We start from the raw sequence: 27,559 nt of genomic DNA on the forward strand, positions 1-27,559 counted from the left end.
GCACGGCTGTAATTTTTACATTATGGCTATCAGATTCATCATGTCACAACAGCAACTCTCTAGTTATGCCTGGGATGTGTTTTCCTTGCACTTAGCAATTATGTTCTTTAAATATATTCTGGGAGCTGACATTTTTCGTGGTTGGCCTCATAGCAAAAGTAAAAGTTGATGGAAAGATTTCTCAAAACCCATCTGGCAGCTTTCAACTTATCTAACAACAACCAAAACCCCCATATTTTTTGTATTAAATGTGTTCCCCCTCCTCCCCCTTGAAGCTCTGTTTCATATGTGCATCATACTTAAAATGCATTTGGTTGAAAATGATAAACTTAGGCTGCACTTGATGGAAGCCCAAATGCGGTCTTGTTCCTCTTGACATCTCTGATGATGAAATCCCAAACATGAGTATGCCGAGCTAGCAGCTCTGTAGTCACCTTCGCTCACTGGAGTGCTGAATGTTTTCTTCTGCTAATTCTGTTTTTTGAGCCCAAGTGTCAGTACAACCCTCTGGCAAGCACATGTTGAAGATCCCTGCTCCCCACTCCCATTGTGCAATCCTAGCTCAGGCTTCAGTCCTGGCTGCTTCTGGTTCCATCCCAGTGCGTCGGCCGAGGAGCCGCGCTGTCAACTGAGGTCCTGGGAACAATAAGGGTGTGTTTTCCTGATGATTTTTCCCCTCTCCTTTTAATAATTCCCCCCTGCAGTGCAGCCAGAACATGTGTGCATTTTTACTCCTCCAGAGTAACAAAGGGAGCCCAGACTTCTTTTGGGAGTTTTCTCCACAATTGTTTTTAAAAGCTGAGTTTTTCACCTACTTCATACACTGAGAGTTGTTGTCTTCTTGTCACTGTAAATGGGAAACCATCTCATGCTCACATATGTATTTCTTTAAAGGGTGCTGCAGGTCCCAGGGGACAACCTGTAAGTATCCAAGTATCCCATCTCATCCCTATCCCATGTCTCCCCCTAATCCCTCTCCCTTGGCATTCACTGAACTCTTTAATTTACTGAGGCCTATTTCATCACTTTTCTTTTATAGGGACCCCCAGGACAAAAAGGAGAAAAGGTAAATTCAATGGGAGACGTGTTAAGAATTAAATGTAAAGAGCGGAAGGGACTCAGTGGACTTGGTGCTGCTCGGTCTGACTTTGAGTGGCTGAGGAGTACAGCGAGAGCAGAGGGCTCAGGGGATAGGTGACAGGAGGCAGGCTGCTTGTCGGGTGAAAATTGGTATAACTGCACTGAATTTGATATAGTCACAATGATTTACACCTTCCGGATCTGACCCCGTGTGCCTATTTCAGTCCCCTCTGTTTGTGGTTTAAACTCTTTCCTTTTAATCCTGTTCTTTCACAGGGTCAGTGTGCAGAGTACCCGCACAGGGTAAGTCATTAGTGTTATTATCCTCTGTCCCGTGCCTTCCTGCATGTTAATCCTCCCTCGTTTGAATGGCTTTTTGTTGTAAGTAGAGATCGTCTCATTAACAAGATGCGTCATCTGGGCCCTGAGGGCAGCGCTCGGCTGATTGATGTGTTTCACAGAAAAGCAGCAGATAACGTTTTCCAGGAGGGATGTTGGTTCTCCGGTCTGTTCCTGCCCACTGGGGCTGACCCCTAGATATCTGCTGTCATTGCTGCTTCCTGGAGATTTGTGCTGGAGAAGGGAAGGTCTGTGTCCTCACCCCAAAACCCAGTGAAACCTGAGGTTTCTGGAGAAGTAGGGGTCACTCACATCTTGTGCTGCTGCACCAGCTCCGTGCTCCTTCCACAGCCTCTGCGGTGGTTGCGTGGCCAGGAGCAGTGTGGGGTTTGCAGACCTGAGGGAAACTATCATCATCCCTTTGTTTTTTCTTCTCCCTCATGGTGGTTTCACCCCTGCATAGAGGCAAGAGGCTGTGCTCCCTGACCCACCCACAGTGCTCTGGCTGGTCCCTGTGCCGGTCCCCAAGCCTGGTGGACTTTCTGCCTGTAAAGAAGAGGCTGAGAGGGAGGGTCGATGCCAGCAACCATTTAATGAAAGCCAGGATGTTGCCCCACTTGCCCCCTCATCCTGGCCTGGCCGGCATCCACAGCCAAGAGCAGAGAGAGTACATCATAGGGTTTGAGAGGATTTAACCAGTTCTAAAAACAACCAGAGTGCTGAAAATCCACTGGAAATGCATTGGAACGACATCATATGAAGTGGCTGGAATTTGTAATCTGGGTGTACAGGGAGACAGGCTTAAGAGCTTTCTGTTTATTTTTGACGGGCCTCTGGATAATTAGCTGGGCTCTGGTCCCTGGCCCCGAGGGAGCAGGGCTGGGATGCTCGGAGCAGCAGAGCCACTGGAGAGAGAGCTTGGCTGGCAGCAAGGGAGAAGGGAGCTGTGGGTATGTGCCAGTCCCCGTGCAATAACAGCTGGTCAGCTGTGTTTATTTAGCGAGCGGGCTCACTAGATTGTTATGTTAAAAAGAAGCTAACAACAGTGTTCACCGAGCAGCTCCTGGGTCATGTTACAGCCCTTGGCTCCCACCGTCCCCAGCGCTCAAGGTGAAAAGCAGTGGCAGACCCAAAGCAATACTGGGAAGGGAGATGCAGCTGCTGCATCCCTGGAAGTAGCCTAGGCTTGGGCTTGGGGGCAAAGGCACGCTGGTTTGGTGGGCCAGGGTTGTAGGGTGACACGCTGCAGGACTGTGACAGCGGGAAAGGGGTGGGTGCAAAGCTTGACATCTTAGCAGTGTTTCCTTGGCTCTCATGGAGATACTTTTGGTTGCATGAGGCAGCAAGTTCAACATTTTCAAAAGCCTATGAGTTGTTCCAAGGCAGAGACATGCTCATGGAAAGGGTGACTGTCCTCAGATCAACTCAAGAATGGGCTGTGCTGAAGGCTCTGGTCACAGACTGTGCAAGCTCAGGGAGCCAGAGGCACAGACCAGTCAACAGAGGTGCAGTTCTCTTTCTTCCTCCCTGAATGAAAATTAGGATGTTGTAAAAATGCTACACAGCTGACTGAATTGCAATTTATTCTTGCTTTTCTGTTTGACAAGGTTCTTTGTCAGATGTTCTGGGTGAGGAAATGAAAACCAGCATCCTGAAAAACCAGGGATGTTGTTTCAGTTTTGTTTCATCTTTGTTTTTGTAGGAAGGAAATACAAAGTCAGGCTATATGCCTTGGCTCTTGTTGTAGTTTCCTATTTTTTTTTCTGTATAAGTCTGTATGGCCTGCACTGCTGTGAGGGACGAGCCCAGGCACTGGGGCTACACATGTGGGGTGAGATGGCCACTCGAGCTGCTCGAAGTGCTGCTTGGGGGAAGGGGGGACGAGCTGTGCTCTGTCTGCTCTCAGAAATGCCGTGTGTGTCTAACTGACCCCGTTTGTCTCACGTGTCTTCACTGTTCCCCAGGAATACCTAAGTACCACCCTTGCAGCCCTGCGCTCTAACCAGATCCTTACGCTGAAGGTTTGTGGGTAATAGTCTGATGTGACCCAGTTCTGAAGCAAAGGCATGAGGATGTGACTCCAATATTGCACATTGCCTTCTGAAAAAACTTCCCATTGGGACTCAGAGGAGGCAGGGCAGGAGCTGGGTGGGAGAGCCTTCAGATTTCTTCACTAAACTCTCCCACTTGCACCTGAATCCATTGCTGGGTCTTGTCTTGCCTCTGTTTTTTTCCTCCTTATCCTTTTCAGCATCCTCCTTCTGCTTCTCTGTAAGCTGCATAATATTTCAGATACCCTTCAGCACTTGAGGAGCCAGTCAAAGCCAGCTCAGCTGGCTCTCCTAAGCTATGGGGCCTCCTGCACTGTCTTTTAGAAAGGAATAGAATTGCCTTTGGATAAAATCAGCCCAGCTGAGTTTCCAGCAGCACTGCTTCTGGAGCGATAGCTTGTGGCTGTCTGGATCGAAGCATTCAAACACAACCACTTGATCACAATGCTGCAATATTGGGTTGCCTCTTCTCTTTGCAACAGGACTGGATCCTTGCTTTCACTGCGCACAAGAAGGACAATGTTCAACGGGAATAAAGTGCGCTGCTTGGAAGCGTACGGTGGCTGTGGTGGGAGACCCGTGGGCACACCTCTGGGATCTGAGCACAGCTCACACAGGGAATGGCGCACGCGGGCACGATTTTGTGTCTGAGCACAGAAAGCCTCTCCCTGTGTAAATCAAGAGCAGCTTCAATGGAAAACTGATAGCAACAGGAAAGTGGATCAGGCCAGAGGAGCATTCCTGGGCCTGGAGCCGGCACGGTGGGTGCCAGGCTGACAGCAGTGTGCATGCAAGTGGAAACTGGATACAGCAGAAGGATGAACAAATGCTCCTGAGCTTTAGTGCATTTGATTTCTGTGTGTCCGGGTCAGCTTTGTACCCTAAGACAGCATTCCTGGCTATAAGCAGTCAGAGGGTGATACTGTTGAGCAGAAAAAGCAAAGCACTGGCTACCAAGGCAATGTCCTTCTGCAGAAAACTGCCATTTGGATAGTTGCCCCAAATCTGATGATGAGAAATTGAGAGAAACAGTTTCAGCACTGCACATGTTAGCAGAGCCAGTGGGGGTACGTCTTGAAGTGAACAGTGCCTAAGGATATCAGTGGAGCTGAGTTAAAAAACCCCTGGGTAAGTTCTGTTTCTGAGCAGAGGAAGCTGTAAAAGCTCTGTACAGTGGGAGCACCAAGATGGTGAGTGGCCACCCTGCACCTGCCAGGCTGGCACTGCCAGTCCCTCTGTGAGCAGCGTGGGGAGCTCAGAGGTCTGCCCACAGGTCCCTGTGCTGTGCTCATGCTGGGCTTTATTTTCATGGCAATCTCTCTGTTCCCCTCTTCTCTGTTCTCTCCCCTGGCTACTCTCTGACTCTCGGTGCCCTAATGGCCTCCTTTGCCCTGTGACCTTCTGGTTTGATCTTCTTCAGCTGTTGCCTCTCCTCAATTCAGTGCGGCTGGCTCCACCTCCGGTCATAAAGAGACGCACTTTCCAGGTAGACTTCTCCTCCTCATTGCCTGTTTCTAAGCTTATCCTGATGCTTGCCATTAATCAGCTTGCTACCTGTCTTTCTTCCCCTACAGAGGGGTTTCCAAGAGTTTCAGGCAGAGCTGAGGGACTTTCTTTGAAGCAGAGGAAATCTTTGATGTGATAATGTTGCTAAAAAGAAAAGCAGTGAAGCCAGTTTTTTAAACTGAAAGAAATGGGCCATGAAACTGTTCTTAGGGCTGTCGACAAGCAGCCTCCTCCCTAAAGGAGTCAGTTCCTGCATATTCAATCTCCAGAAAAGGTTAGAAACCTCTTGCTGAAATGCAGCTAATGTCTGTGAAATTTAACTGAGATGAATGAATAGGCAAATGCTTCTTCTGAGGACTAGTCTAGTCTGAGGCACTTGGGAAATGTGTTTAAATAAGCTCTTAGAATGGTTTCATTAAATTGCATTAAATCTTTGTGTAAACACATTTATTTTTGTTTCCAGGACCATAATTCATGTTTAGTTTATTTTGGGAATTAATTCATAAAGTGAATTACAGACATATGAATAGTGAGTAAGAGTGTCCATAGTCAGAGTTCATGTGGCTTTTAATGAGCCCACTTTAAGCTCCCTCATTCCATCAATTGGGATTAACTCTCCGTGTGGACAAACCGCTGTACTTACCCCGTGAAGTGTGCTGGGCACTCTATTAAGTTGCTGGGTTTTGTCACCCTGCTGCCTGTCTAGACAGTTGGATGCTAGCAGGGAACTGTAGGATGCAATTAGAGACCTTTATCATGAGGTGCCTGGTCCTTGCCCAGTACTGGACAAATCTTGACCTGACCAGTTGAGCCTATGCTTTCAGTTCAGTTTCTATTGATTCAGCATTTGCACCACACAGAGCCCCATGGCTTGCACTGTTTGCCCTTTAAAGTGACAGTGTGGAGAGCCAGGCCAAGGACTGACCTCTTGGGAAGGCTTTGAAAGCTGAAGTTCCTCTCCAGGATGAAGTGGGAAACTTGAATAGCTGCCCTACGTCCTGTCGTCAGCCAGGGCTGCAAATTCCCTCTGTCCGCAGAGGCTTTAACTTCACCGGAGAGTTTTGCCATGATCTGTTTTGCTGTTTCGTTCTCTAAGTGCAACAGAGTGTAATCTGCTCCTACAGGTCTGCCAGCACCAGGCAATTCCAGGAGCCCAGCGTATGAATACTAAGAAAAAAAGTGAGGCCGCAAAATGAATGTAGTGCCAGCGCCTGGAAGAGAGGAAAACCATGCTCCTGCCTCTGAGCACATCAGCAGGAGTGCTCTGCCCAAGGGCTGGGGCTTAGCCGAGAGAGGGGCTGAGCAGGGTCCTGTGTGAGGAGGCTGAGCAAGAATTGCAGTGCTGGGGCACAGTCAGGGTGGCTGCCTGGCGTTTAAAAGAACTGAAAAGTGGCTACAGTCGATGGCTAAAAATATAGAATGACAACTGATGAAAATGACACCTGATCTCCCACTTACTGTATCCACTTACTGTCTGGTTAGCTCTGTGGGGGTCCTTTTGTGCTGAACACATTAATAAGACTATAATGATGTGGTAATAATGCTTTGTGTGTTTAGGGATCTGCGTGGACGGGCACTCTCCTCAACAAAACACGCTCTAAGACAGCAAAGCAAGGGTGATGTGAATGGGAGTTTGGGTGAGCTCCTTCCAGCTGCTCCCCATGCTGGGGCAGGGCTGCTGCTCTTCCCAGCACCTTGTCCCCTGCCAGCACCCCTTCCCAGCACCATGCTGAATTTTAGTGCCCTAAATCTGGAGCATGGACTGGGCTGGCAGAGAGCAGCTGAGGTGGGAACAGGAGGGAGAGCCAAAGTGAGATGGGCAAAAAGCCCCTTTTGCCTTCCCATGGTGCACCCATGCTGTAAGATGGAGTGGGAGGGAAGTCTCTGAAGTTGGAATGAGAGGTCAAGGCATGAGGAAATCTAGGAATATACTCCAGCATCCTCCCAACATCTTCATTAGATCCAAATTACCTTTCACATTTAAAAGCTATGAGACCATTTACAGGACAGTTGAATAGTGTGGAGGATAGTGAAGCTTAGGAAAGATCCTGTGTTCCCTTGCATGGGTCATAGGATACACTTAAAAAATGGGGGAAAGTGAGGACGCCCCTCCTGCCTGGCCCAGCAGGCTTCCCAGTGTGGGCTGTGGGTCCAGTGGTGAGGAGCAGGAGAAGGGCTGTGGCTCTACACATGACTGAGCTTATGAGCCTGGCCCACGTGTTGGAAATTTTCTTTCAAATAAAGCTCATGGAAGAAGGGATGAAATTTGCAGCTTATTACTTTCATCTATCATTCTAAATAAAGCAAACATCCCTGTATCTGCATGTTTTACTAAAGGCAGCCAGGATAAACAGCACACTTGGTAGGAACACATGCAGGGGACAGATTTCATGCATCCTCCTGCAGTGTATAAGGCTGTAGAAAGGATAAATGCAGTGGAGACCCAACTGCACACCTAGTGATTTTTAACTGAGAAACAGCCATGTTTGATTTCTGGCTTCCCATGGATCCACCAAGTAGCGTTTTTCAAATTTAAATTGGATCACTAACAGTGATCACTGTCATGATACTTTATCCAGGGAGGGGAGCCTGTGAGACGAACAGAGCAGCGCGGGTGCCACGGTGCCTCAGGATCTCGCTGGATTCATCAATTATGGATCAGCAGTCTGGTATTCAAACGTGGCGCTTCCAACCCACTGTCTCCTCAGCGCCGCTGGGTCCCACGTCCAGGTCCTTGGGGCCAGATGACATTGCTGAGGCATGAGCCACAGCCCCCGAACGGCTACTGAGGGCCTGGGGAGGAACCGGCTCAAACGGCCCCGTGGCAGAGAGCTTAAAATGGCAGGTGGCTCGGCACGCACTGCCTTGTTAAATCTTAGAAAAACTGGCTATGCCTGGTGCACGTGGGCCTGCTTTGGGTGGGCTCCAGAAATGCCATGATGATCGTGTTATTTTCTTTTGGGTTTGTGGCATTTCTACTTTTGGTCCTTGGCAAAACAGAGGGAGTGTTGTCCAACAAATATAGCATGGGGGAAAAAAATAGGCTGAGGTAAGACACTGCGGGTTTGCCTGGAAGTGCCAGTGTGGTCATGGGAGGCTTTGCTTCACATGTGACTGTCAAGTGCTTTGGAAAGCCTCCTCAGAGGCTCAAGAGACGTCGGTCTTTCGCATAAATATTGTACTTGACCGACTCAATGAAGAAAAAGGTCTCTTTGGACTGCTCTGTCATCTATAGATGCCTTTAGAAGAGAGGTCTGACCAGGCGGCTTCAGATGTCTTTGCAAACCGTAGGGTGCTGGCTCCTGCCACCCAGGCAGCCCAGCCATCCTCAGCAGGGCTCTCCATCACTCTTGGAAACTTCTCCTGGCACTAACCTGTGACTTGCTTCTACCTCATCTGCTTCAGCCAGGCTGGTCTGCCTTGAGCCCTTGGGGTGACGGTGTGAAGGGTTTGCTCTGCCAGCTGATAACCTCTTGCTTTACAAACCACAGGGTGAACAAGGACAAGCGGGGATCCAAGGTCCCCCGGGGCCCCCTGGACCACCAGGGCCCACTGGACCGGCTGGACCTGAAGGAACCCCAGGACGTCCTGGGCCAGCTGGACCCCCTGTAAGTCCAATTACTGAAAAACAAATTCTTCTGCTTCCCCTTCCCCTGGGGCACAGGCAATTTCCTCTGACCTCTCTTGCCTCTGCTGAAGCTGAGATAGTCACGGACAAGAGACTTGCAGAGGATGTGGATGTGTGGAGCGGATGAAGTTCCCAGGAAGGAGGGGAACGAGAGGGAAGGCGGAGGTGTGCACAGGGCACTGCTGCTATCTGGGCACACAAGGCTCATTTCCTCCTTCTCAGACCCTGCAGGGGGCCCTGGAGAGGAAGTAACACGAAGGGTGTAATTGTTGTGCTCAGAACAGAAACCTGACTGATAAGAATCCCTGCCACCCCTTTGAAGTCCTGTCCCTGCTCTAGCAAGCAGCCAAGGAGGGAGAGGACAGAAGCACCATTTATAAAGTCATACCATTGCTAAATGGCAGGGGACAGGGCAGAAAACCCTGCTAATGTACCTCTCTCTTGTAACAGGGCAGAGCGGGAGAACCTGGGAAGCCTGGCAGAGATGGAAAGGTGGGTACCAGGAACCAGCTCCGTTCCTGGGAGCTGCAGGGGGAGACATGGCACACTGGCTCTGCAGCCTCTGCGGAATGAAAGGAGTTTCCATCTCAAAGAGTTTTCAAGGCCTGCTAGCAGGACAAGCAGGTCTTTTCCCCAGAGGCAAAAGCACCTCTCCACACGTAGTACCGGCGTCAGGGATCCTGTAAGCATCCTATTTCTCTCTGAGCTCTGAGGAGCCAAGGATAGGATGGCTGAACACTTGAATTGCCATAAGCAGGCAACATCAAGGGTGGTATAGGCATCAGAGCATATCTAGAGTAGTTTCCCCCTTCTGTCTACTCACATACAGCTCTCCCACTGATATTTTGTTTATTTATATTTACATACACACATATCTAGTATGTTTCATGGTTCATATCAGGTAAATTGTTTGGTTATTTCTCATTTAAAGACATGAGTGGTTTGTTTGTTAATATATTCTCTCTATTTAGCTTGTCAGAGGAAGCTGCAAATGCCTGATTTACTCCAGAGCTGCACAGTGGGTACAAATTTCCCAGGCAAGCCAGAGAAGCACAAAAGGTTCTAGAGCGTAAGGCAAAGCAGCTCTTTGGTTTTCAGATTCAGCTAGATCAAACCCGGGGGGATGGAGCGCTACAGACATGGATTTATTTGAGTCTATGGGTTAAGACAGTATTCATCTACATGAAGAATAGATTGGGGGTGTTTGAGCTCACCAGCATAAATCATCCCTGTAAATCATCTCATTTCAAACCAAAGCAGCCAACGTCTCCCATCACCCTGCAGTCCATGTAATGTCTACGTTTGCCAACCCCAGTGTCTGTTTTGATTTTATCCACAGGGCTTACCTGGGCCTCCTGGACCAAAGGTGAGACATCTCACCTCATTTAGAGGTGTAGCATGGTGATAAACAGGGATGGATACTCCTGGTGAGGACAGATGTGTACATTTTGACGGATGGAGGAGGGGAAAGGAGGTTACATCAAATCGCTGAGAAAGATTTCTGACCCAGCTCAGCATTGCCTTTGGGGCCCAGCCCGTGTGCTGATTCATGGGTTTTGTCCAGGCGACACGTCTGAGTTGCATCTTGACTGAGCCAGGCACGCCTCATCAGCCCCTCTTGCAAAATTGTTTGCCACACACAGCTTTATTGGCTTCTTCCATTCTCAAAGCATTTCCCAGCGCTTCAGGAATGGATTTTGCAATGCTATTGTTAACTCCGCCACGGGTTCCCATTTATTCACTTGCCAAAGTGCGAGGAGGGGGGTGGTTGTTGTTGTTTTTCAGCTGCAGCCACCCACCCTAATTAGTTTTTATCTAAGATATGTAGCCAGGGTGAGGAGATGGGAACCATGGAGCTGGGGCACAGAGCTGGCACGTGTTATCCGGCTGCCAGGGCTTACTGTGCCTTTCCTGCCAGGACTCAGCCCAGTGCAAGAAATGGTGACCCATAGGTTTGAAGGGTCAGGAGCTCAGTGGAGTTGCTCTGAGCAAAAGAGGAATTTCCTCCCCTGGAATGCCCTCCCATCCCAGCAGTAACTCAGGGAAAAGAGCAGAGATTTGTCCTTCTCAGGCCAAGCCTCACTTTCTTTTGTCTTTTTGCCTTTTGCAGGGAGAGGCTGGGATTCAGGGATACCCTGGCAGAAAGGTAAGAAGGGGAGCTCCAGTGCTGTTAAATGAATTAAGTGCACTGATGCCCTGTGGAATCATGGCTGCAAATCAGTGGACTACTCTGGAGCCCTCTGTGGAGCTCTGCTCCCACTGGACATGGGGCTCTGGCAGGCCCACAGATCTCCTCCTGTCACCCACATCAGGAGAGCCTGGGCCCAGAGGTGTCTTTAACTCTCCAGCAGCTATGGAACAGACTCCCTGTGTGTGTGCCCCTCTACACCCACTTCCAGGCTGAAATGCAGGTCTTGTTTATCCAGACCTGAACAGGAGGCTGGAAAGGGCCAAATCCCTGGCTGTGTACTGCTTTCTGGAATACAGGAAAGAGTCCTTAACCTCCTCCAGGTTAAGAGGCAGAAGCTGGACACGTCCGAATGCCTTCAGCAGCAGCTGATCAGCAGCAGGGTTGTCAAGGCCGGAGGGTGTAATGAAGAGACAGAAAGAGAGACAGGGGAAAGACACAAAGGAAGATCAAAGGGGAGAGAGAGAATAAAGAGATGTTAGCTGGAGAAGGGGAAGGTGAACGTTCCCAGCAGGCAGGAGTCCTGTGTCCCCTGTTATCTCCACCTTGCTTTATGGGTGCTCTGCGAGTAAAATGGCAAGACCTGAGAGCTTTTTAATTAGATCTGTATAAACTGAGAAGTTTTTGTTATGTCAGGAAGTGGAAATTATAGCCCCTGCAGACCACAGCCCACTCCTGCAGACAGACACAATTTATTGCCCCTTCTCCCGGTGAACCGTTGGATTTTCCATTAGGAGCCCATCCTGTTCTGTGTGCGCTGGGCGGGCGGTCCCGGCAGCGACCTCACAGCGAGGGCCTCTGCTACCAGCTCCTCTTACACAAAACCACTTGTCTGGCTAATTTACTTCCGAGCAAAGAGCCTGCACTGATCTTGGAGGAATGAGCCCAAGGTTGTGACCTTTCTCTGGGAAAGGTGGAAGGAATAGATGAAAGTAGGGGAGCAAATCCTAAGAAAAGGGAAAAGAAAGTAAAATGTAGGGGAAAATTGTTAACTCAGATATAATACAGGATATGGGACCACTCCCTTCCCGACATTTCACACACATCTTTTTTGATGCAGAATGGTGCTCCTCTCCCAGAGAGACCCAGGTGGTAGGTCGGTGTGTGGGAGACACCTCAGTGTGGGACATCCCTCTCACACCTCTGCTGATCTTCCTGGCAACCCACAATTCCTTTTCTTGCTGCTGTGTTTGCTCCTTCCTCCATTTTCTTCTCTTCCTCAGGGTGAGGTGGGTGAGTCAGGCCTGCCCGGTGCCCGTGGCCTCCCTGGAGCCTCTGGCCCCAAGGTAACCCTTAAACTCGAGTCAGTGGGGGCATCTCCCAAGGGCAGATAACTGGCCCACAAGGCTAGAGACACACTAAAGGATGTCAAAGGCTGGGGACTGGAGGCAGTTCTCTAGAGCCTGTAATGAGCCATGTAACCAGGAACACTTGCTCCTGAGTGGGGAGCCTGGGCAATTGTTGGCCAAGGTGACTTCATGCTATCTGAACCAGTACCTGCACAGGGCTTCATTATAGAATAAAACTGACCCAGCCTTTAGAGGCTTTTGCACCAGGGTTGAGGGAATGAGGGAATGAGCCACGAAACATTTTGACGGTTTCTACACCCAAATCATGTGGAAGAACATTAGTATGGGTGACCTCCAGCATCTACTCCAGAAACCTAAACTGCCTTGCATTCCCTGGGAGGGGTGGGCTGCAGCCAGTGCTTGGGCTGGTACCGTGTTGCTCTCGGGAGAACCAGAGGCCTGGGGTTGCATTATCACACCTCTCTTTTGGCTGCTTTCTCTCTGTCCCTCACTGTTATGATTGCTTGCTCAGTTTCTCTTTATGTTCACTGTCCCTCTCTCTCTTCCCCCCCCTTCTCTCTCTTTTGCTGGGCAGGGTGAAAAAGGGGACGCTGGCATAAAGGTAGGCATGAGGAATATGTTTCTCTAAGGCGCGGTAGATCACCTGGGAGATAGATACTGCTCCTTGGGCTGATGGATTGCAAGGGGAAGTTGGGTCCGAGGCAGCTCTGTGGGGTATTTAATGGAGTGCACATCTGTGCTCTGATTAACCACAGACAGGCACTCTGAGCTCAGGCAATAAAAGCAGCCTTTATCCGTTCGGTGGAATTCGATTCTTACCAAAGGCATTTCTCTGACTATGAAGCTTGCTAGTGATTTGTTACATCTCTCTATTTGATGGGCTAGGTTGGGGTTTCCTCATAAAATCTGGTTAGCTGACGCATCAAATCCGCTCAAACTCTGCAACTCAGGCTGAGGTTTGGCACCAGGCATTTCTGTCTGTTTCTGGACACTTTTTACAGGCTCATATGGTCTGTGCCCAGATGTTATCTATTTGACTGAAATTTACTGTACCCATATATTTAAAGTATATTACTCAATGTAGGCTGTGCTTAAAACATTACAACATTGACTAGTGTTCATGGCAGTCAGAGCACACTGTGTCATTCCATACATCTTAAACATCACGAGGAAAGACCGGTCCTGTAATACTTGGAAAAGCATTAGCTGTGACACGTACATTTCAAGTATCTAGTGCGTGGCATGCAGCTCATTTATCGTGCAGCACATACACTTTCTATATCTTTTCCATCTGGGTGGATTATTGTTTGAAGGGAGAAAAGGCCCCTTCAGAGGTTACCAGGGATGTGTAACATGGAGTTTAAAGAAATGTTCTTAGGGAATGCAAGATCTGGGTCCATAGTTGAATAGAACAACAGCAATTGTCTTCCTACAAGAAAACTATACCTCCTCAGAAATACTGAGATGCATGTACAGTCCAAAGGCTCCCTGTGTCCATCTCCACATCAGTGTAATTCCATCAAGCACAAAGGCATCGCTCCTGTTTGTGCCAGTGTGAATAAAGGTGAAATTGCACCCAGAACTGATGTTTTGGGGCTCAGAGTTTGTTTTCATCTCTCCTGTTAAGCAGAACTGGAGGACTGAAGTTGAGTGTAGCCCGGGGGGAAGGAAAGGCAGGAAGGGGCAGTCGTGTTTCACCCCTGCTTATACTGCCATGTTTCACTGCCAGCAGACATTTGCTCTGCTTGTGCACATCTAACCAGCCCTTCACTAGATCTCTGGCAAAGGGAAGTCTCCAGGTATTACAGTGATGTCTCAGGGCCATCCACAGGCAAAAGCCTTCCCTCACTCAGGGTCATGCTGGAGACACACTCTTTCTACTTGGCTCCTTATTCATCCCATGTCACAAAGAGCAGAGATGAAACCGGAGACACTTTTTTGTGATACTAAATTGCTGCTCCAAAGGGGCACCTCCCCAGACCCAAAGTGGCATCTTCTTTCACACACAGACTTTAATTTGGTATTGTCAGGATCACTTTTCTCTCGACTTCCTTTCTTTTTGCTCAGAGGAGTTGAAAGGGAAGTGCAGAGGTACCCTTAAATCAGCAGCCAGACCTCACCCAGTAGCAGCTCTTGAGCGTCCGACAGCACGTGCATTTGTTGTCTTCGGAAATTGCTTCTTTCTGTTGTCTCCCACCTAAGAGGATTGATTTAGATTCTAGAAGACTTTTAATGCTTCCAGTGTTGGATCCAATTATCTGGGCTAGATTCTAGCTTCTCTTAGCTTTGAGGAGCCCTGGACAAACGCTATTATTCATGGTTTAGCTGTCATGACCAATTTTGCATGGGATATCACTGCTTTGGCTGGCAGTGAAGACCATCTCAGGCCCGAAGAGGTTTGCTAGTATAACACAGACCCGGTGCTAATTTAACCGCCTCTCCCCACCCAGTGACAGATGCAGCACAGCTTAGATTCTCTCAGCTATGGCCACGATTCGATTCGTACTTTGATCATGTAAGGACCTAAATCTGTGTCCCATAAAGGTCATTAGCCAGTGATTGTGATCACCTGGGCCTCTTGAATGAGCATTTGACTCACTGCCCCCAGCCTGTCACATGCAGTTTCACTGATGTTTTCTTTTTTCTGAAAGGTCTGTACGATGAGGCTTTTTGTGCTCTGAGGAAGGAGCAATAAATAAAGTGCCCACAGCCTTGCTATATAACCCCCTCATAATCTGCCTCTCCCCTCAAGGAGCAATAAGGAAGGGTGTCTGCTTTAATTGGGAGCTAACGAGCTAATCAGCCTGGGGCGTCACTGGCACCCCGTGGGGATAAAGCTGCCGACACCAGGTGGAGGGTAAGCGAGTGTGAGGAGAGAGGTGTAGCCTAACTTTTCGGGAGACGTGGGGGAGGTGTTTCCTAAATCGGCGTGAAGCTTGCGAGAGCTGAGAGATGCTGCTGATTGCCTTCCTGGAGCCTACTGGGGACTTCTGGTGGGTGTTTTGCCTTTTGTACCCACCTTTGGTGATGTTTCCGAGCTCTTGGCTTGGCTGCACCGTTCCAGTGCTGCTTTTGATGGGCTGCTGTTGTCTGGCTACAGCGCCCTGTGCAGCTCGGAGGGCACCGGGGGATCACAGAGGGATCAGCCCAGCGGGTGCTCGCTGCGCTACAATGGCTTTCAAACACATAAGGGTTTAAAGATGTTTTGGAGATGTTTTTCTCTGGCTCTGGGATTCCATTCTGCTCTTCAGTGGTGCAGTGTCACGTTTACTGCTCCCACTCTCTAATTAGCTCTAGTGCCTGTGTGATCCTGCCGGTGCCGGGGCAGTGCCAGCGGGCTGAGGCCATCTTCAGAAAACACAGGGTGGGGTGGTTGCTCTGTAACTTGCCCCCTGGGGGGCGTTACCCTACTGCCTCTCGCTGAGGGGGCTTTGCTTGTGCAGAGCTAAATAATTAAGCATCTCTTCATGCAGGCAGTTTCTCCAGGAAAGTCTCTGGGATGAGGAATTACTGTCACAGCCAGGGCTGCCCTGTGGGAATGGTCTCTGCAAACAGCGTGGGTGCCTCCCAGCAGAAAGTATTGGTCTTCTTTGCTTGGTCTCACTTAAAAAAACCAGGGAGCATAATTGGGAAGGAGAGTGAGAGAGTGGTCCCCATTTTCCATTACAAAGCATTCATAATTATTGCTTTACAGCTGAAAATAGGGTAGTTAAGTATGTTGTGTAGGGCAGGAGGTGCTCACACTGCCTCAGTTATGTGTATTATGATATTAGAAGGTATTTTACAAAATATAGTTCACAGGATGGCACAATTACAAACAGTGCTTTTTAAAAAAGCATACACATATATCCCTGCTGAATAGTCTTTCCAAGCAAGGACTAAACACCCAGAACAAAACAACAACAGCATGGAGATTGCCTGAAGAGGTTTTATTTTCCAGTTATCACCAGACAAAATTCAGGTTAACAGTATGAAGGCAAGCCTTGGATTCTCTGCTTCTCCAGATAAGTTTGTTTATCCTGTAGTCACTGCAGACTGACTCCCTGTGCCCCTGCAGCATGCCATGCCATGTGGCAGCAGGATACAGAGACTGTGGCACTCTAGTGGGGTTGGTCATGCTATAAGCAACAGGCTTGAGAGGTGCCACTGAAGGGAAAGGTCTCTGGTTAGGACAGTTGGTTGGGTGAGAGTCAGGTGGGGAGAACGGGCCGTGTCTCATCTCACCCAGGAGGGTTTCTCATCACCTGTGCCCTGGGCACTCTGCACAGAGCCCTGAGAGGACTCATCTCCTGTCTCCTGCTCTCTTTCTCTGTGTGTCTTGCTCTGCTTCCAGGGGGAGAGAGGCATGCCAGGGCTGCCAGGAAGACATGGCTCTAAGGTACCTTGTAACCAGAGGAGTGATGCTTGTCTGCTTGATCTCACCCTTAGCACTCGCCTGTCCCTGATGCACAAGCATCGCCTGGAGTTGTGTGTGTGTCCGTTAGTTAGTGACTGTCCTCAGCTGAATTATTTCTGCTTCTAAATTGCAAAATATAGGGCCTGGGATGGTGGGGGAAGAAGTGTTTTAGCAAGCAAATGGCATGCCCAGTCCAAGGCTGACTTGCAGCATCAGGATCTTAATGCTTTACGCCAGTGAGAGCGGCCAGTGCCAGTAGGGAATTGGTGTTTTGTAAATTGGGGGTCCCAGGTGACTGCAGCAAATGTGGGATCAGCAGGGCCAACCCAGACTAATGCAATGGTGAATCAGGGTCAGTGTGTGAGCAACCCTGCATGTCTGTGCCTTGCAGTTTAAGGATAAGTACTAGAGAATAACCTCATCCACACTCACTGCCATCTGAAGGCCAAAGAGTGAGGAACAGGCATCCTACCTGCACTGCAAAAGCCTAACCCAAAGCTACTTGCTGCATGTTATCCCTTTCATGGCTCTGGCCTGTATTCACTGAAACCTACTGACTCTGAGACAATCTGGAATGCTTTTCCCCCCCCGTTTATTGCATAGAATCCCTGATCTCCATCTTCTGTCCTTGTGTTTTTTAGCTTTTGTCCCCGATTTCTGTTTCAGAAAGCTGAGAGGTATGATCCTGCTGCTCTCTGGCTCCCCACTCCTCCTTGTTTGAACTTTTCCAAGCTCTTTTCACTTTCAACTTGGCTCCCAGTCCTACTCTCTGCCCTGTGCTACATCCCAATCCCTCACGTTTCCTGACTTCTAACACCACTTCACTCCCTGCCCTCTCCTTAGCTGACCCTCATATTTGTTTTTGTAGCTTGACCTTTTTGCCAGGACCTAACTACTACTAATACAGGGCATTCAGAGATTTCAGAGCAGAGGGTTGATAGGGAGACCTGCTTTTTGCATTAGTGCTGTCGAGGGCGATGTGGCAGTGCCTATGGGAGCAGCTACCGGGGGCTCCGAGGCTCCTGTCTGGGATGGCAGGGCAGGCTGGACCCCACTGTCCTGTGGCAGTGCCTCACTCTGCACTGCAGAATGACACCTGAACGGCAGATGTGTGGCTTCAGAGCTCTCCTGAAAATGTTTTACTGCAGGGTTTGTCTTCTGTGATAAAAACAGAATGACGGGAAATAGCAAGGCCAAGGCTCTGGGGTACGAGCTGGCCTTTCTCGAGATGCTCGAGCTGATGTGTCTGGGCTCAAGCACTGAACTGGGGGTTTGGTCCTTGGTCTGTCTTTGCATTCCTCAGTTGTTTGACACTGTTCATCTTGTTGGCCTTTGCTTCACTTGCAAGACTAAAACCAGGATGGGGGTGGAAATCTGGTTGTCTTGACTGGGTTGTGCTTTGGAGGAGCTTTCTGGAATGCAGAGCTACTGCCATAGGTGAATGACCTGCGCAGGGAAGGAGAGTGTGTGCTGTGTGGTGTTACAGCATTACTTCTGAGTTGTGGAAAGGAAAAGATGTGGATTTTTGCCTTTTTAGTTCCACCTGACTGATACTGGTTTGCTTTTTAAAATTTTGTGTCTGATTAATTTTCAAACAAGGTGTTCCTGTCTTTCTTCTCTGCCAGGGCGCTCCTGGGATGGCCGCTGCAGGGATGAAGGTCAGTTTTACACTGCAGTGCCTTGAGTAGGGCACGGGCTGGGGCTGGGAGAGCGCAAGGCGCTGGAAAATGGTCGGAGAGCTCCCACTAAAGGGAAATATCAGAACTGCCGTGCCTTTGGCAGAGGTACTGGACCTGTCTCCAGCAGCAGCCCTGCTACCCGGCACTGCTCTCGCAGAGATTGGTGAACTCGGATCATCACAACCTCCCTCAGCCCCAGCTGCACCCGCAGCCTTGCTCTGCCCCTCTGCACGCACAGCTGGGAGCAGGCAAATTCCAGGAGATGAGTCTTGTCTTACTATGCTCCCTGGTACCTGGTAAGCCTCTTGGAGTACTGCAAGGTGATTACTCAGTTTTGTAGAAGCCATTACTCTCAAGTTTGCTAGTTTCTTCCAGCAGCCTGGACACTGGCTAATGAAGATAAAACAAACTCCAGGCACAAAAGTCTGCACCTAAAGCATTCTTATGCCCTTATTTACAAGCCCCAAGGCCCCACAGATGAAGGTTCTTTTCTCTACTCTGATAGCTCTAGGAGGATTTGTACTCTCTCCTCTGGCTTTTCACTTTATTTTTCTGTCTCTTCCTCACCAGGGCGAGCCTGGGACTCCAGGAGAAAAGGTACTCTCAGAAGGCTTTACTGTGAGCCTGCACTTCTAGTTGGTTTGTGTATCTTAATTTTTTTTTTTCCCTCCCGGAGCAGCTGAGGGATGGCTCTGTACTTCCCAGTGCCCAAATCCAGACCCAAATGGCACCTGCTGGTGTAAGCAAAATGGTAATAGGATACAGGGATGCCAAGTGAGAGAGGGACTGTATTGCAAACATTCCCTCCCTCCCACTTCTGTCTGTGTGGATGGGAATACCCTCCTCCAGCTGCCTTCCTCCTCTCCTCCCTACTCCACAAAATATGCACAGCACGCTTTGCTTAGTGAATATGTTCCCTCTGTCCCTTCCCCATCCCCTTCTACCTCCCAGGACTTCTGATCCCACCAGCAGCTTTCCCCTGTCCCTTCAGGGGGCTGTTCTGCTGTGCAGTGTCTGCCCATGTTCTCAGTGTAGCCTGACCTGGTTTGAGTTCCTGGGGCAAGCACAGTACAAAAGTACCTCATCCATGAGCTCTCCATCCCTCAGCAGCCACTTTGGCTTGGGAGCAGCTGGCCCCTCTGGTTTGAGGCTGGCTGGGTTGTGTGACAGCCACGTAACAGACACATTCTCTGTCTCTTTTCTTCCCCACAAAGGGAGATCCTGGAGTCCCAGGGAGGATGGGCCCCCCAGGTTTGCCAGGGAAGAGGGGGCAGCGGGTAGGACATTGTGTGTTTGGGCTGGGTGTCCTGGCAGTGCCGTGCTGTGTTCCCTGCGAGCGGGAGCTGGCGGGAGCCTGCTGTGTGTTTGAATTATTGTGCTTGCAGGGGATTATGTGTCCTTTGCTGGCTCTTACCCCCTTGGTGAAGTGTGTTTGCATGTTCCCGCTTGCAGGAGTGGGGGGCTGGTGGCAGGCAGGGCAGCATGAGATGCCTGGGATGTAGTCTTGTCCTGGGAATGATTAAGGACAGTACCGCCTCTTTTTGACTCCAGAAATAACACTCTACAGAGGGATTCAGTAATCTGACCTCCCTCCTCAAGAAATCTACTGTTTTGCACCTTAGTTCTGGCAGCACAGGATGTTTTCAGTAGCCCTTATGGCCATGTGTATTCAAAATTAGTCCTTGAATGAAAAGTGGGATACTGAGGCAGAATTGGGGATTCACAGAGGCCTGGGACAGGATTAGCCATTATATCTCTACAAAAACCCCAAATGCCCAGCCTTTTCTTTGGGTTCTGCAAATGTTTTTGCTCTTTCCAGGGATAGAAGCATTAATTTATGGCAGCAATGTGCATGTTCCAGCAGGGGAGGAAGCTGTGGGGGTCTTACAGGTGGCTGGAGGCCAAATTACCTTGGAGAAAGGGGTCACTGGGACCCCTAGGATTGCCTGAAAAAAAGATTGCTGCTAGTTAATTATTTTCCACGGAGCCACCAGTGCATGTCTGTTCCTGGAGCGTTGATGCTCTAGGAGTCTCACTGAGTCCCCTGCATGTCAGATGGGTGCCCTTGAGTTCTGATAAGCAGCACCAGCCTCTGCAGGCAGAGACAGGGCTCCAGGAGCCATTGTGGAGAGAGCTGGGCAATGTGTGGGGGGAAAGAGGGTTTGAATTGTTCTGTGTAATCTGTACAAGTTGCTAAGTCTTGGAGGTGTGAGGGTTGAAGGTAAGAACACACCTTTCCCTGGTGATGCATTTGAAACATCTTTTCAGGGTAACAGAAACTTCTGATCTCTCTCTCTGTCCTGGCAAAATTCACACTCCCAAACAGGACACTGTGCCTGGAAACCATGGATTTAGCAGCTGGATGGAATGGGGCTGAATAGAACTTAACTTCAGCATAAAGACCACTAATTGAGTTCCAATATTGAAAATATGGCCCAGCTGTCACGGTGAACTAAGCAAAGCCACTTCACCAAGGGAGTGCTGGGTGCCCTCCATTGTTCACTGCCTGTGGCATCCTCCGTGGTGCCTCACACGGCCCAGCCTGCAGCCCTTGCTCTCCAGGCATCATCTTACACCATCAGCTGCTGTCTTAGCCACTTTTGCCGCTCTTGTCTTCACTGCTTTTCACGACCAGTGTGTGTCACAGAGCTTGGCTGCCAACTGAGATGCTGCACTGCCTGTTTTTTGTAAGAGCATGATGAGACTGAGATTTGGAGCTAGGGAAGAGGAGCAAGGCATGGAGAAAGTCCTGTGTGCCAAATAAAATTTGCCCTGGGCAACAGCTTCTCTGTAAGTATAGAACAGGGAGATCCTGGGCTGAAGAACTGTCAGGGAAATGGGTTTAGCAGACTAGAGCAATAAGGAAGATTCTCGGGGAGACCCTGGATCCCTTTCCTACTTGCCTTCCTTTGGAGAGAAATGACAATGATGTGTAGAGATAGTCAACAGGACAGAAGAAAACATTCACTGCTGGAGGATGTCCTGGCTGTGCCTAAAATAAAATGGCTGGGGAGGGGAAGGAGGGTTTGAACCCAGGAGCAGTTCACCCTTTGGCTGCTCCTCCAGGATGAAGAGTCTGCAGGGGCAGCCCTGACTGTGTCTGCTTTGCCAACAGGGCGAGAAGGGACGAGCTGGTGACCCTGGGCTTCCTGGACTCCCTGGGCCAAAGGTTTGTCTCTTCCCTGATATTTTGTTTTTGGTGGGACCACTCTCCTCCCCTTTCCTTCCTCCCTCCTGTGTGGCGCAGCTCTCGCACTCTTAGGTGACTGTGGCAGCGTGTTCCACAGCACTCAGCTGGATGTTCGTGCCCCGGGGATGTGAGGGGGCACACAAAGGATGCCTTTTGGTGAGGAATTCCATGCGCTCATGCATGGGGGAGAGGTTGTGGTCCTGGGAATGGGACCGTGGAACCACATTCCAGTAACTCCATGTTAAAAGCATGACCTCAGATGTAACGTGGCATTTCAGCCTCCCTCCAGCTCCAAGGTCCTTGTGTAATGAGGAGATGGGCTTTTTGGGAGCTGCACTGCTGTGCTCTGAGTTGGAGGAGTAGCCTTGTGCTTGGAGAGGTCAGTTAAAGCTAAGCCTTCAAACTGGCTTTTTCCCGGTGCTCTGAGGTTTCTAGATAGAAATCACACCTTTCAAATCAGACTTTCACAAAGTGCTTTTCCTTTGGGCAAGGGGACGGTGCATGGAATGACAGTGGCCATTTCAGGAAGCGATGTAATGGCAAAGGTTTCCTGTTGCTGCCTTTTTATCTGCTGTGTGCAAAGGATGTGGTGTGCAGGTCTGACTGGCTAATGACTACAGTTCCTGAGAGAGACATTGCAAAGGAAGCCACTCTCAGGTGGTTTTACCAGCTCAGTTTTAACAATACAACACAGTTGTGTTCAGGCTGGAGGCCAGGGATGAGGTCTGTGCACAGGCCCTGGGCAGCAAGTGCTGAGCAACTGCAGGGATGAGGATACCTGTGGCTGCTGGCAGGGCTTGACATGGACCCCTGGCAGGACTGGCCTGGTTCCTGGCCAGCTCCTGCTTCTGGAGCAGTACCTTTCTGTGCTATCAAGAGTCCAGCTGATGGACCTTGTCTTGGGCCATGGCTCTTGAAGCCAGCAGTTTGGCAAGTGAAATTACAGAGGTGAAGAATCTGATCTGTGACACATGCCTTGTTCTTCTTTGCAAACAGGGAGAGAAGGGAATTGCTGAGAATGCCTTGGTGGGAGCTAAAGGAGAACCTGGCCCTCCAGGTCTGCCTGGACCCCCTGGACCAAAGGTGAGTGATTTTTTTATTTTTTTTTCCTTCAGGGACTTGTGTGTTGTGAGGGATTGTGCCCAGCAAAAGGTGTGTAGAAAGGAGCAAAGGTTGCATTCATCTGTGCCCACCTCTGATTACCTGCTGAAGGGATATCAGGTGCTGCAGAGTGTTTTAGTACTGTTGTTCTAAATGCTGAAGGTGATTTGTGAACTGTGTTTCTGGAAGGAAAATACCCTCCTTGTGCTCAAGTAACTCCCCTCTAGGCTCTGTGAGAAACCAGTCTGAACAATCCCTCTGCACTGGGTGGAACAGAAGGGCTCCTGGTGGGAAGTTGTGGCAGGAGATTTGGGCTTCCCAAGGAGAAGGGGGCACAGCAGGGGCTCTTGGCTGGTGCAGTTCTTCCTCCTAGAAATGCAAAGCCAAAGTCAAGTCACCCCTGGTCCACTCAACACAAACCCATTCCTTTCCCTTTCTCTTTCTGCCAGGGAGAAGCTGGTGATGTTGGCCGGCCTGGTGCTGCAGGGTCACAGGGAGAAAAGGTACAGAGTTTCTGCATAAACCAACTCCAGGTTCAGAGGTTCAGTAGCTGCAAGTTTGTTCCTACATGTACAAAATTTACTGGAAGAGGAGAATTTTTAAATTAAGCTGTCAAGCCCAGACTGTTCCAAAGGACCAGCACAGAATGATTCCTGGAGTTTGAGTAAGTGAAGGGGCAGGCTCTGTTGACAGCATGTTCTTCTTGTTACAGGGGGAACGTGGTTCACCAGGAGACCAGGGACCCATGGGCCCAAGGGTAGGTGTTCCTTCACTAATGAGGAGTTTGGGCCCTTCAGAGGGTTCTGAGGATAGTGGGGCCATACTGACAGTCCAGATTGGGTCTTCCTGTCACTAAAATGCTCATAGCTGGGCAATGGCTAAGTTTGAGACAGGCCATTTATTTCTCCACTCCGTGTCCCACCTCCACATTAGAAGGAAAAAGTCTTCCAAGCCATCTCAGGGTGGCTCGTTTGTAGGAGGAGGTGGGTTTGGACATCCCCGTCTGAACTCAGGCCCTTGGGCTATGAGAGAAGGGCAGCAAGAGGGTGCTTGGTGTGTGCCTGAGTCCAACAACTCGTCAAAAAATCCAGTTCCTGGATTCTGGCTTCAACTGCACCTCTTCCCGGACCTGCCAGCTTTGATGGTCAAGGCATGGTGATCTGGGCTGGGCTGACTGCACTTCTGTAGTGTTTCCTACCCTGCAGAAGCTTTCTGTAATAAATGAAGAACTGGACACTCATGAAATGGGTCCCTCTGAGCCCCCTTTTTCAGGGTGAACCACAGCTCTGAGCACCCCAAGGGAAGGGCAGTCCCAACCCCTGGCTAAAGAGGTGGTACTTTGCAGGGCCCCAAAGGAGAGCCTGGGAAGGACGAAATGATGGACTATGATGGGAACATCAGTGAAGCTCTCCAGGTGAGCAACTACCCTCCTGTCCTGTGAGGTGACTACTGGATGCTTTACAATTTTCCAGGGGATGCGGATAGCTGGGAACAAGGTAGATCTGCTTCCTCAGCAGTAGCAGCAAAGGGAAGCACTTGGACTATGTGCCATAGTCCCCTCCATCGCACAGCTCCCTGCATGTAGTGTTTTTATCAATACCTGGGCACCTTGCTGGGCTGATAGATTAACAGCAGTGGGTGTAGAGGTCATGTGAATCCCCTCAGGAGTGGCCTATGGTGTGGGATAGGTGGTGAGTGAAGGTCACCAAAGCTTCCTGGGAAGTGTGCACTGAGGATGAGCAGTGAGTGAGTGGTTGTGCTCAGCTCTGAGTTAGCCTGCGTTCCACTTTGGAAAAGGGGAAATTGTAGAATAACAGCTCTGTGGGACTCAGAGTAAGGGTTTTTTGCTCTTGTTAATTCTGTAGGTTCCTTGCTCACTTAGGCCAGCGTTACATTGTGGAGAAGAAACTACCTCCAGGAAAAAGCTTAGTTTTCTGATAACTGTTTTGGTTTTTAATTTTATTTTTTTCCTGTATTTTCCTAGGAAATAAGAACTTTGGCCTTGATGGTGAGTTCTGGTCTTTGCTGTGGGGTTTTGCACGAGTAGCCTTATGCCCATCCTAGGCAGAAGGCCTGACAATTTAGATGCAGCTAAAATGTTTGGCCTTTGCTCTTGGGAGATAAAGCTGGGGCAGCTGACAGCTGAAGGGGGAGCTCATCTTGCCTTCTGATCTTGAATTCTAATCAGGACTTTGATCTCTTTGCTTTAAGACTTAATACATGCTGCTGAGAACAGGGAGTGCTCAGAAGGAGCAGGGAAGAGCAACTCTGAGGACTCTCCACTGCTTGGCTTCCCAGCCAAATATGATTTTAGGAATCCCTTGAAAAATTCCCTGTGATTTCCCTTTAAACTCCAGAGAGCCTTTGGGTTTCAAAACACAAAAATAAAAGCCCTGTTGATAATATGAAAATGAACTTTTTCTTTATCTAGGGGCCCCCAGGACTTCCAGGTGTGGCTGGACCTCCAGGGCCACCAGGACAGAAGGTACTGGCTCAGTTTAGCACTTGCAAAGCTTAAGGAAACACAGGAGTAGCCCAGGAAGAATTCCCACCCACAACTCTTCCCTGTGCTCCTATCTCCCTGTCCAGCACTCTTGAACTGTCCTGCTGGCCTCTACCACTCCTCCTCATGCACTATATCCTGAAAATCTCTTTTCCCACAATGATAATGCCTTATCCGAAAGATGAAGGATCCTTTCTACTTTCCCTCCCCTTCAGAGAGCAACTTGTGGGAACTGTATTCTGTGGGATCGTGTCGGCTGGGGACTGTGTTACAGTACTGGGGCTGTGAACTGGCAGTCAGGATCAACAAGACGTGGAATGCTCAGACAGTCACACAATGTATTGTTTCAGCAGAGGCTTCCATGCTTTATTTTCTGTAAAAAATATAAAAACCCCAGATTTTCCCACACTTTTTTCCTGTGACTAGTCCCTGCAGTCATTTCTGCAATGCCTGTCCTTCATTGTCACAATGAAGGAGTCACAACAGCTACTTTCAAACTGCCAGAGTAACAATTCTGTGTTTCAGGGTGAAATTGGCTTGCCAGGTCCTCCAGGCCATGATGGAGAAAAGGTAAGGCATGATGCTCTTCCCTTCAGTGGCCTTACCTGGAGTCAGTGTGTTCCACCTCTGTCACCGACAGAGCACAGTTGCTTTTCCCACAGGGGAAAACAGTATTTTGCTTGACAAAAGTAAGCATTAATGGTTTATCAATGTCCTAACATTTGTCATGGCAATGCTACTTTGTCCTGTCTCCAAAGGGCATAGCCATGAGGGAGAGGATGAGCGCTGGGAGAGGCTCTGGGCCAGGCAGGAGCAAACTTTCTCTTATCTGTAAAAACTTCATTTTACGTTGTGTGAATTTTTTTTTAGGGACCACGTGGCAAGCCTGGAGAAATGGGCCCCCCTGGCCCTCACGGACTGCCAGGAAAAGATGGACCCCCTGGAATAAAGGGAGAACCAGGCCATGTCGGGGTCAGAGGAGAGAAGGGCGATAAGGGAGAGCCAGGACAAACGGGCTCACCGGTGAGTAAACCAAGGCCTCCCAGACTACTGGTGGCTACCCAGGTTATGGGCAAGGCCCTGGGACTCCTTGGGCACCTCGGAGCCCCTCTGAGGTGGGTACTGCTGTGTGAAGTGTGACACTACAGAAGTGAGATCCTGGCCTCTGGCAGATGTGCTGTCCCCGCTGCCTGCCCTGCTCTCTGGGCCCTGTGTCACTGCCTCAGCTTGCTGCCTGGCACGTTGCTGGCACTGACTCTGAGCAAGGAGGCTGAGGCACCAGTACGCCCCATCCTGGGAGGGCACCTGCATGGGGTAACCCTGACATCCTGACCACTAACAGGGGCACAGTGCCCTGGCTCCCAGCTTGTCTGTCACAGCTTCTGTGTCCCCAGCACTGCTCAAGGACAACGACTTCCTGCCTCTATAAGATCACTAGGATAAAACTCCTGCTGTCTCAACAGCTGGCTGTTGGGGAGTGATTCCTAGCATGGACTCCAGCAAACTGCATAACCACGAGCAGAACATGGAGGCATTTGCTTGTCCACTTCCAATACTAGTGAAGCCCAGCATTTCCCTGGGCACCTGATAGATGTCTGGGGTTTTCAGGGAGCTCTTGGGATGGCCAGAGCCAGTCTTGACTCCTACAATGATGTCTTGTGTGTCTGCCTGACTTAGTCTTGCAAAAAATCCACAAATCTTTCTTGATCCATAGGGTCTAGATGGCCCCACTGGAGAGAAAGGCGAACGAGGTGACCAAGGAATGCCAGGACCGTCAGGATTGCCAGGTCCCATTGGACTTCCAGGATTGACAGTAAGAATGGGAAAGACAGACTGCTCTTTCCTGCTTGGTAAAGAGAAAACAGAGCTGCACAGAGCAGCACACAAGGGTTCATTTCCCAAAGTGCTGAGTATCCCAGGAGACTCAGAGCCCTGCCCTTAATTAGGTGTCACAGAATGTCCCTCTGGTCTCCAGCAGCAGGCAGGGAATGTGGAATACATGGTCTGCTCACACTCCTCCCTGAAGGAGCTGCTGCTGGCCAGCACATGGGTGGTTCACAGATGGCTTCTGATGGAGGGAGACTCCAGAGCACAGCCAGTGGTGACAGGGTCTGTTGTTGTGTGCAGGGAGAGAAGGGTGAGCCTGGGGAACATGGAGACAAAGGAAATCCAGGAGAATCGGTAGGTCACCTTTCTCATGTTTTTTCTGCAATCTGGGCAGCCAGGGAGGGGTGATTTGTCAGCAGAGCTGCTGGAAACAGGCACGTCCCACCCTCTGGTGACACCCCCTCACTGAGGACAGCAAGGCCTCATCTCTTGGGATTGGATCACCAGCCACCTCTAGCTCCTGATGCCCCCCTTTCGCTGACACAAGAACAATCTATCTCACAACCAGCAGTCAATAAGGACTGCCTGGGGTAGAACAGATGATCTTGGAAAGTGTAACAAATATTTTCCTCAGCATTTGCAGTATAGGGGTTTCCTAGCAATACTTGCATATATATATATATATACACACACATATATGTTTAGGTTTTTTTCAGTAGATTTTAGGGTTCTTGAATTTGCCCACTCTTCCCTCAGAACTC

General features: G+C 49.7%; 1 protein-coding gene across 15 annotated transcripts in view; it reads left to right on the forward strand.

Annotated features, from left to right (window-relative positions):
* Nucleotides 1-27,559, forward strand: part of COL13A1 (collagen type XIII alpha 1 chain) — an 86,701-nt gene that overhangs the window by 42,387 nt on the left and 16,755 nt on the right. For 4 of the 15 annotated variants that reach the window (XM_032694372.1, XM_032694371.1, XM_032694374.1 and 1 more), the window contains 25 exons: nt 895-921; nt 1,040-1,066; nt 1,357-1,383; nt 4,891-4,956; nt 8,468-8,584; nt 9,055-9,096; nt 9,944-9,970; nt 10,715-10,750; nt 12,016-12,078; nt 12,677-12,703; nt 16,436-16,480; nt 18,124-18,156; nt 18,748-18,774; nt 19,392-19,454; nt 21,293-21,346; nt 22,364-22,450; nt 22,918-22,971; nt 23,181-23,225; nt 23,814-23,882; nt 24,453-24,476; nt 24,900-24,953; nt 25,497-25,541; nt 25,842-25,994; nt 26,686-26,784; nt 27,099-27,152. In XM_032694372.1, coding sequence (XP_032550263.1) covers nt 895-921; nt 1,040-1,066; nt 1,357-1,383; nt 4,891-4,956; nt 8,468-8,584; nt 9,055-9,096; nt 9,944-9,970; nt 10,715-10,750; nt 12,016-12,078; nt 12,677-12,703; nt 16,436-16,480; nt 18,124-18,156; nt 18,748-18,774; nt 19,392-19,454; nt 21,293-21,346; nt 22,364-22,450; nt 22,918-22,971; nt 23,181-23,225; nt 23,814-23,882; nt 24,453-24,476; nt 24,900-24,953; nt 25,497-25,541; nt 25,842-25,994; nt 26,686-26,784; nt 27,099-27,152 — 1,365 coding nt within the window. Of the gene's footprint in view, nt 1-894; nt 922-1,039; nt 1,067-1,356; nt 1,384-3,383; nt 3,441-4,890; nt 4,957-8,467; nt 8,585-9,054; nt 9,097-9,943; nt 9,971-10,714; nt 10,751-12,015; nt 12,079-12,676; nt 12,704-16,435; nt 16,481-18,123; nt 18,157-18,747; nt 18,775-19,391; nt 19,455-21,292; nt 21,347-22,363; nt 22,451-22,917; nt 22,972-23,180; nt 23,226-23,813; nt 23,883-24,452; nt 24,477-24,899; nt 24,954-25,496; nt 25,542-25,841; nt 25,995-26,685; nt 26,785-27,098; nt 27,153-27,559 lie in introns of all 15 variants that reach the window. The other 11 variants (XM_032694370.1, XM_032694376.1, XM_032694377.1 and 8 more) reach the window with 11 other exon arrangements.

Source organism: Chiroxiphia lanceolata, chromosome 8 (assembly GCF_009829145.1).
Source record: "Chiroxiphia lanceolata isolate bChiLan1 chromosome 8, bChiLan1.pri, whole genome shotgun sequence".
Lineage (NCBI taxonomy): Eukaryota > Metazoa > Chordata > Aves > Passeriformes > Pipridae > Chiroxiphia > Chiroxiphia lanceolata.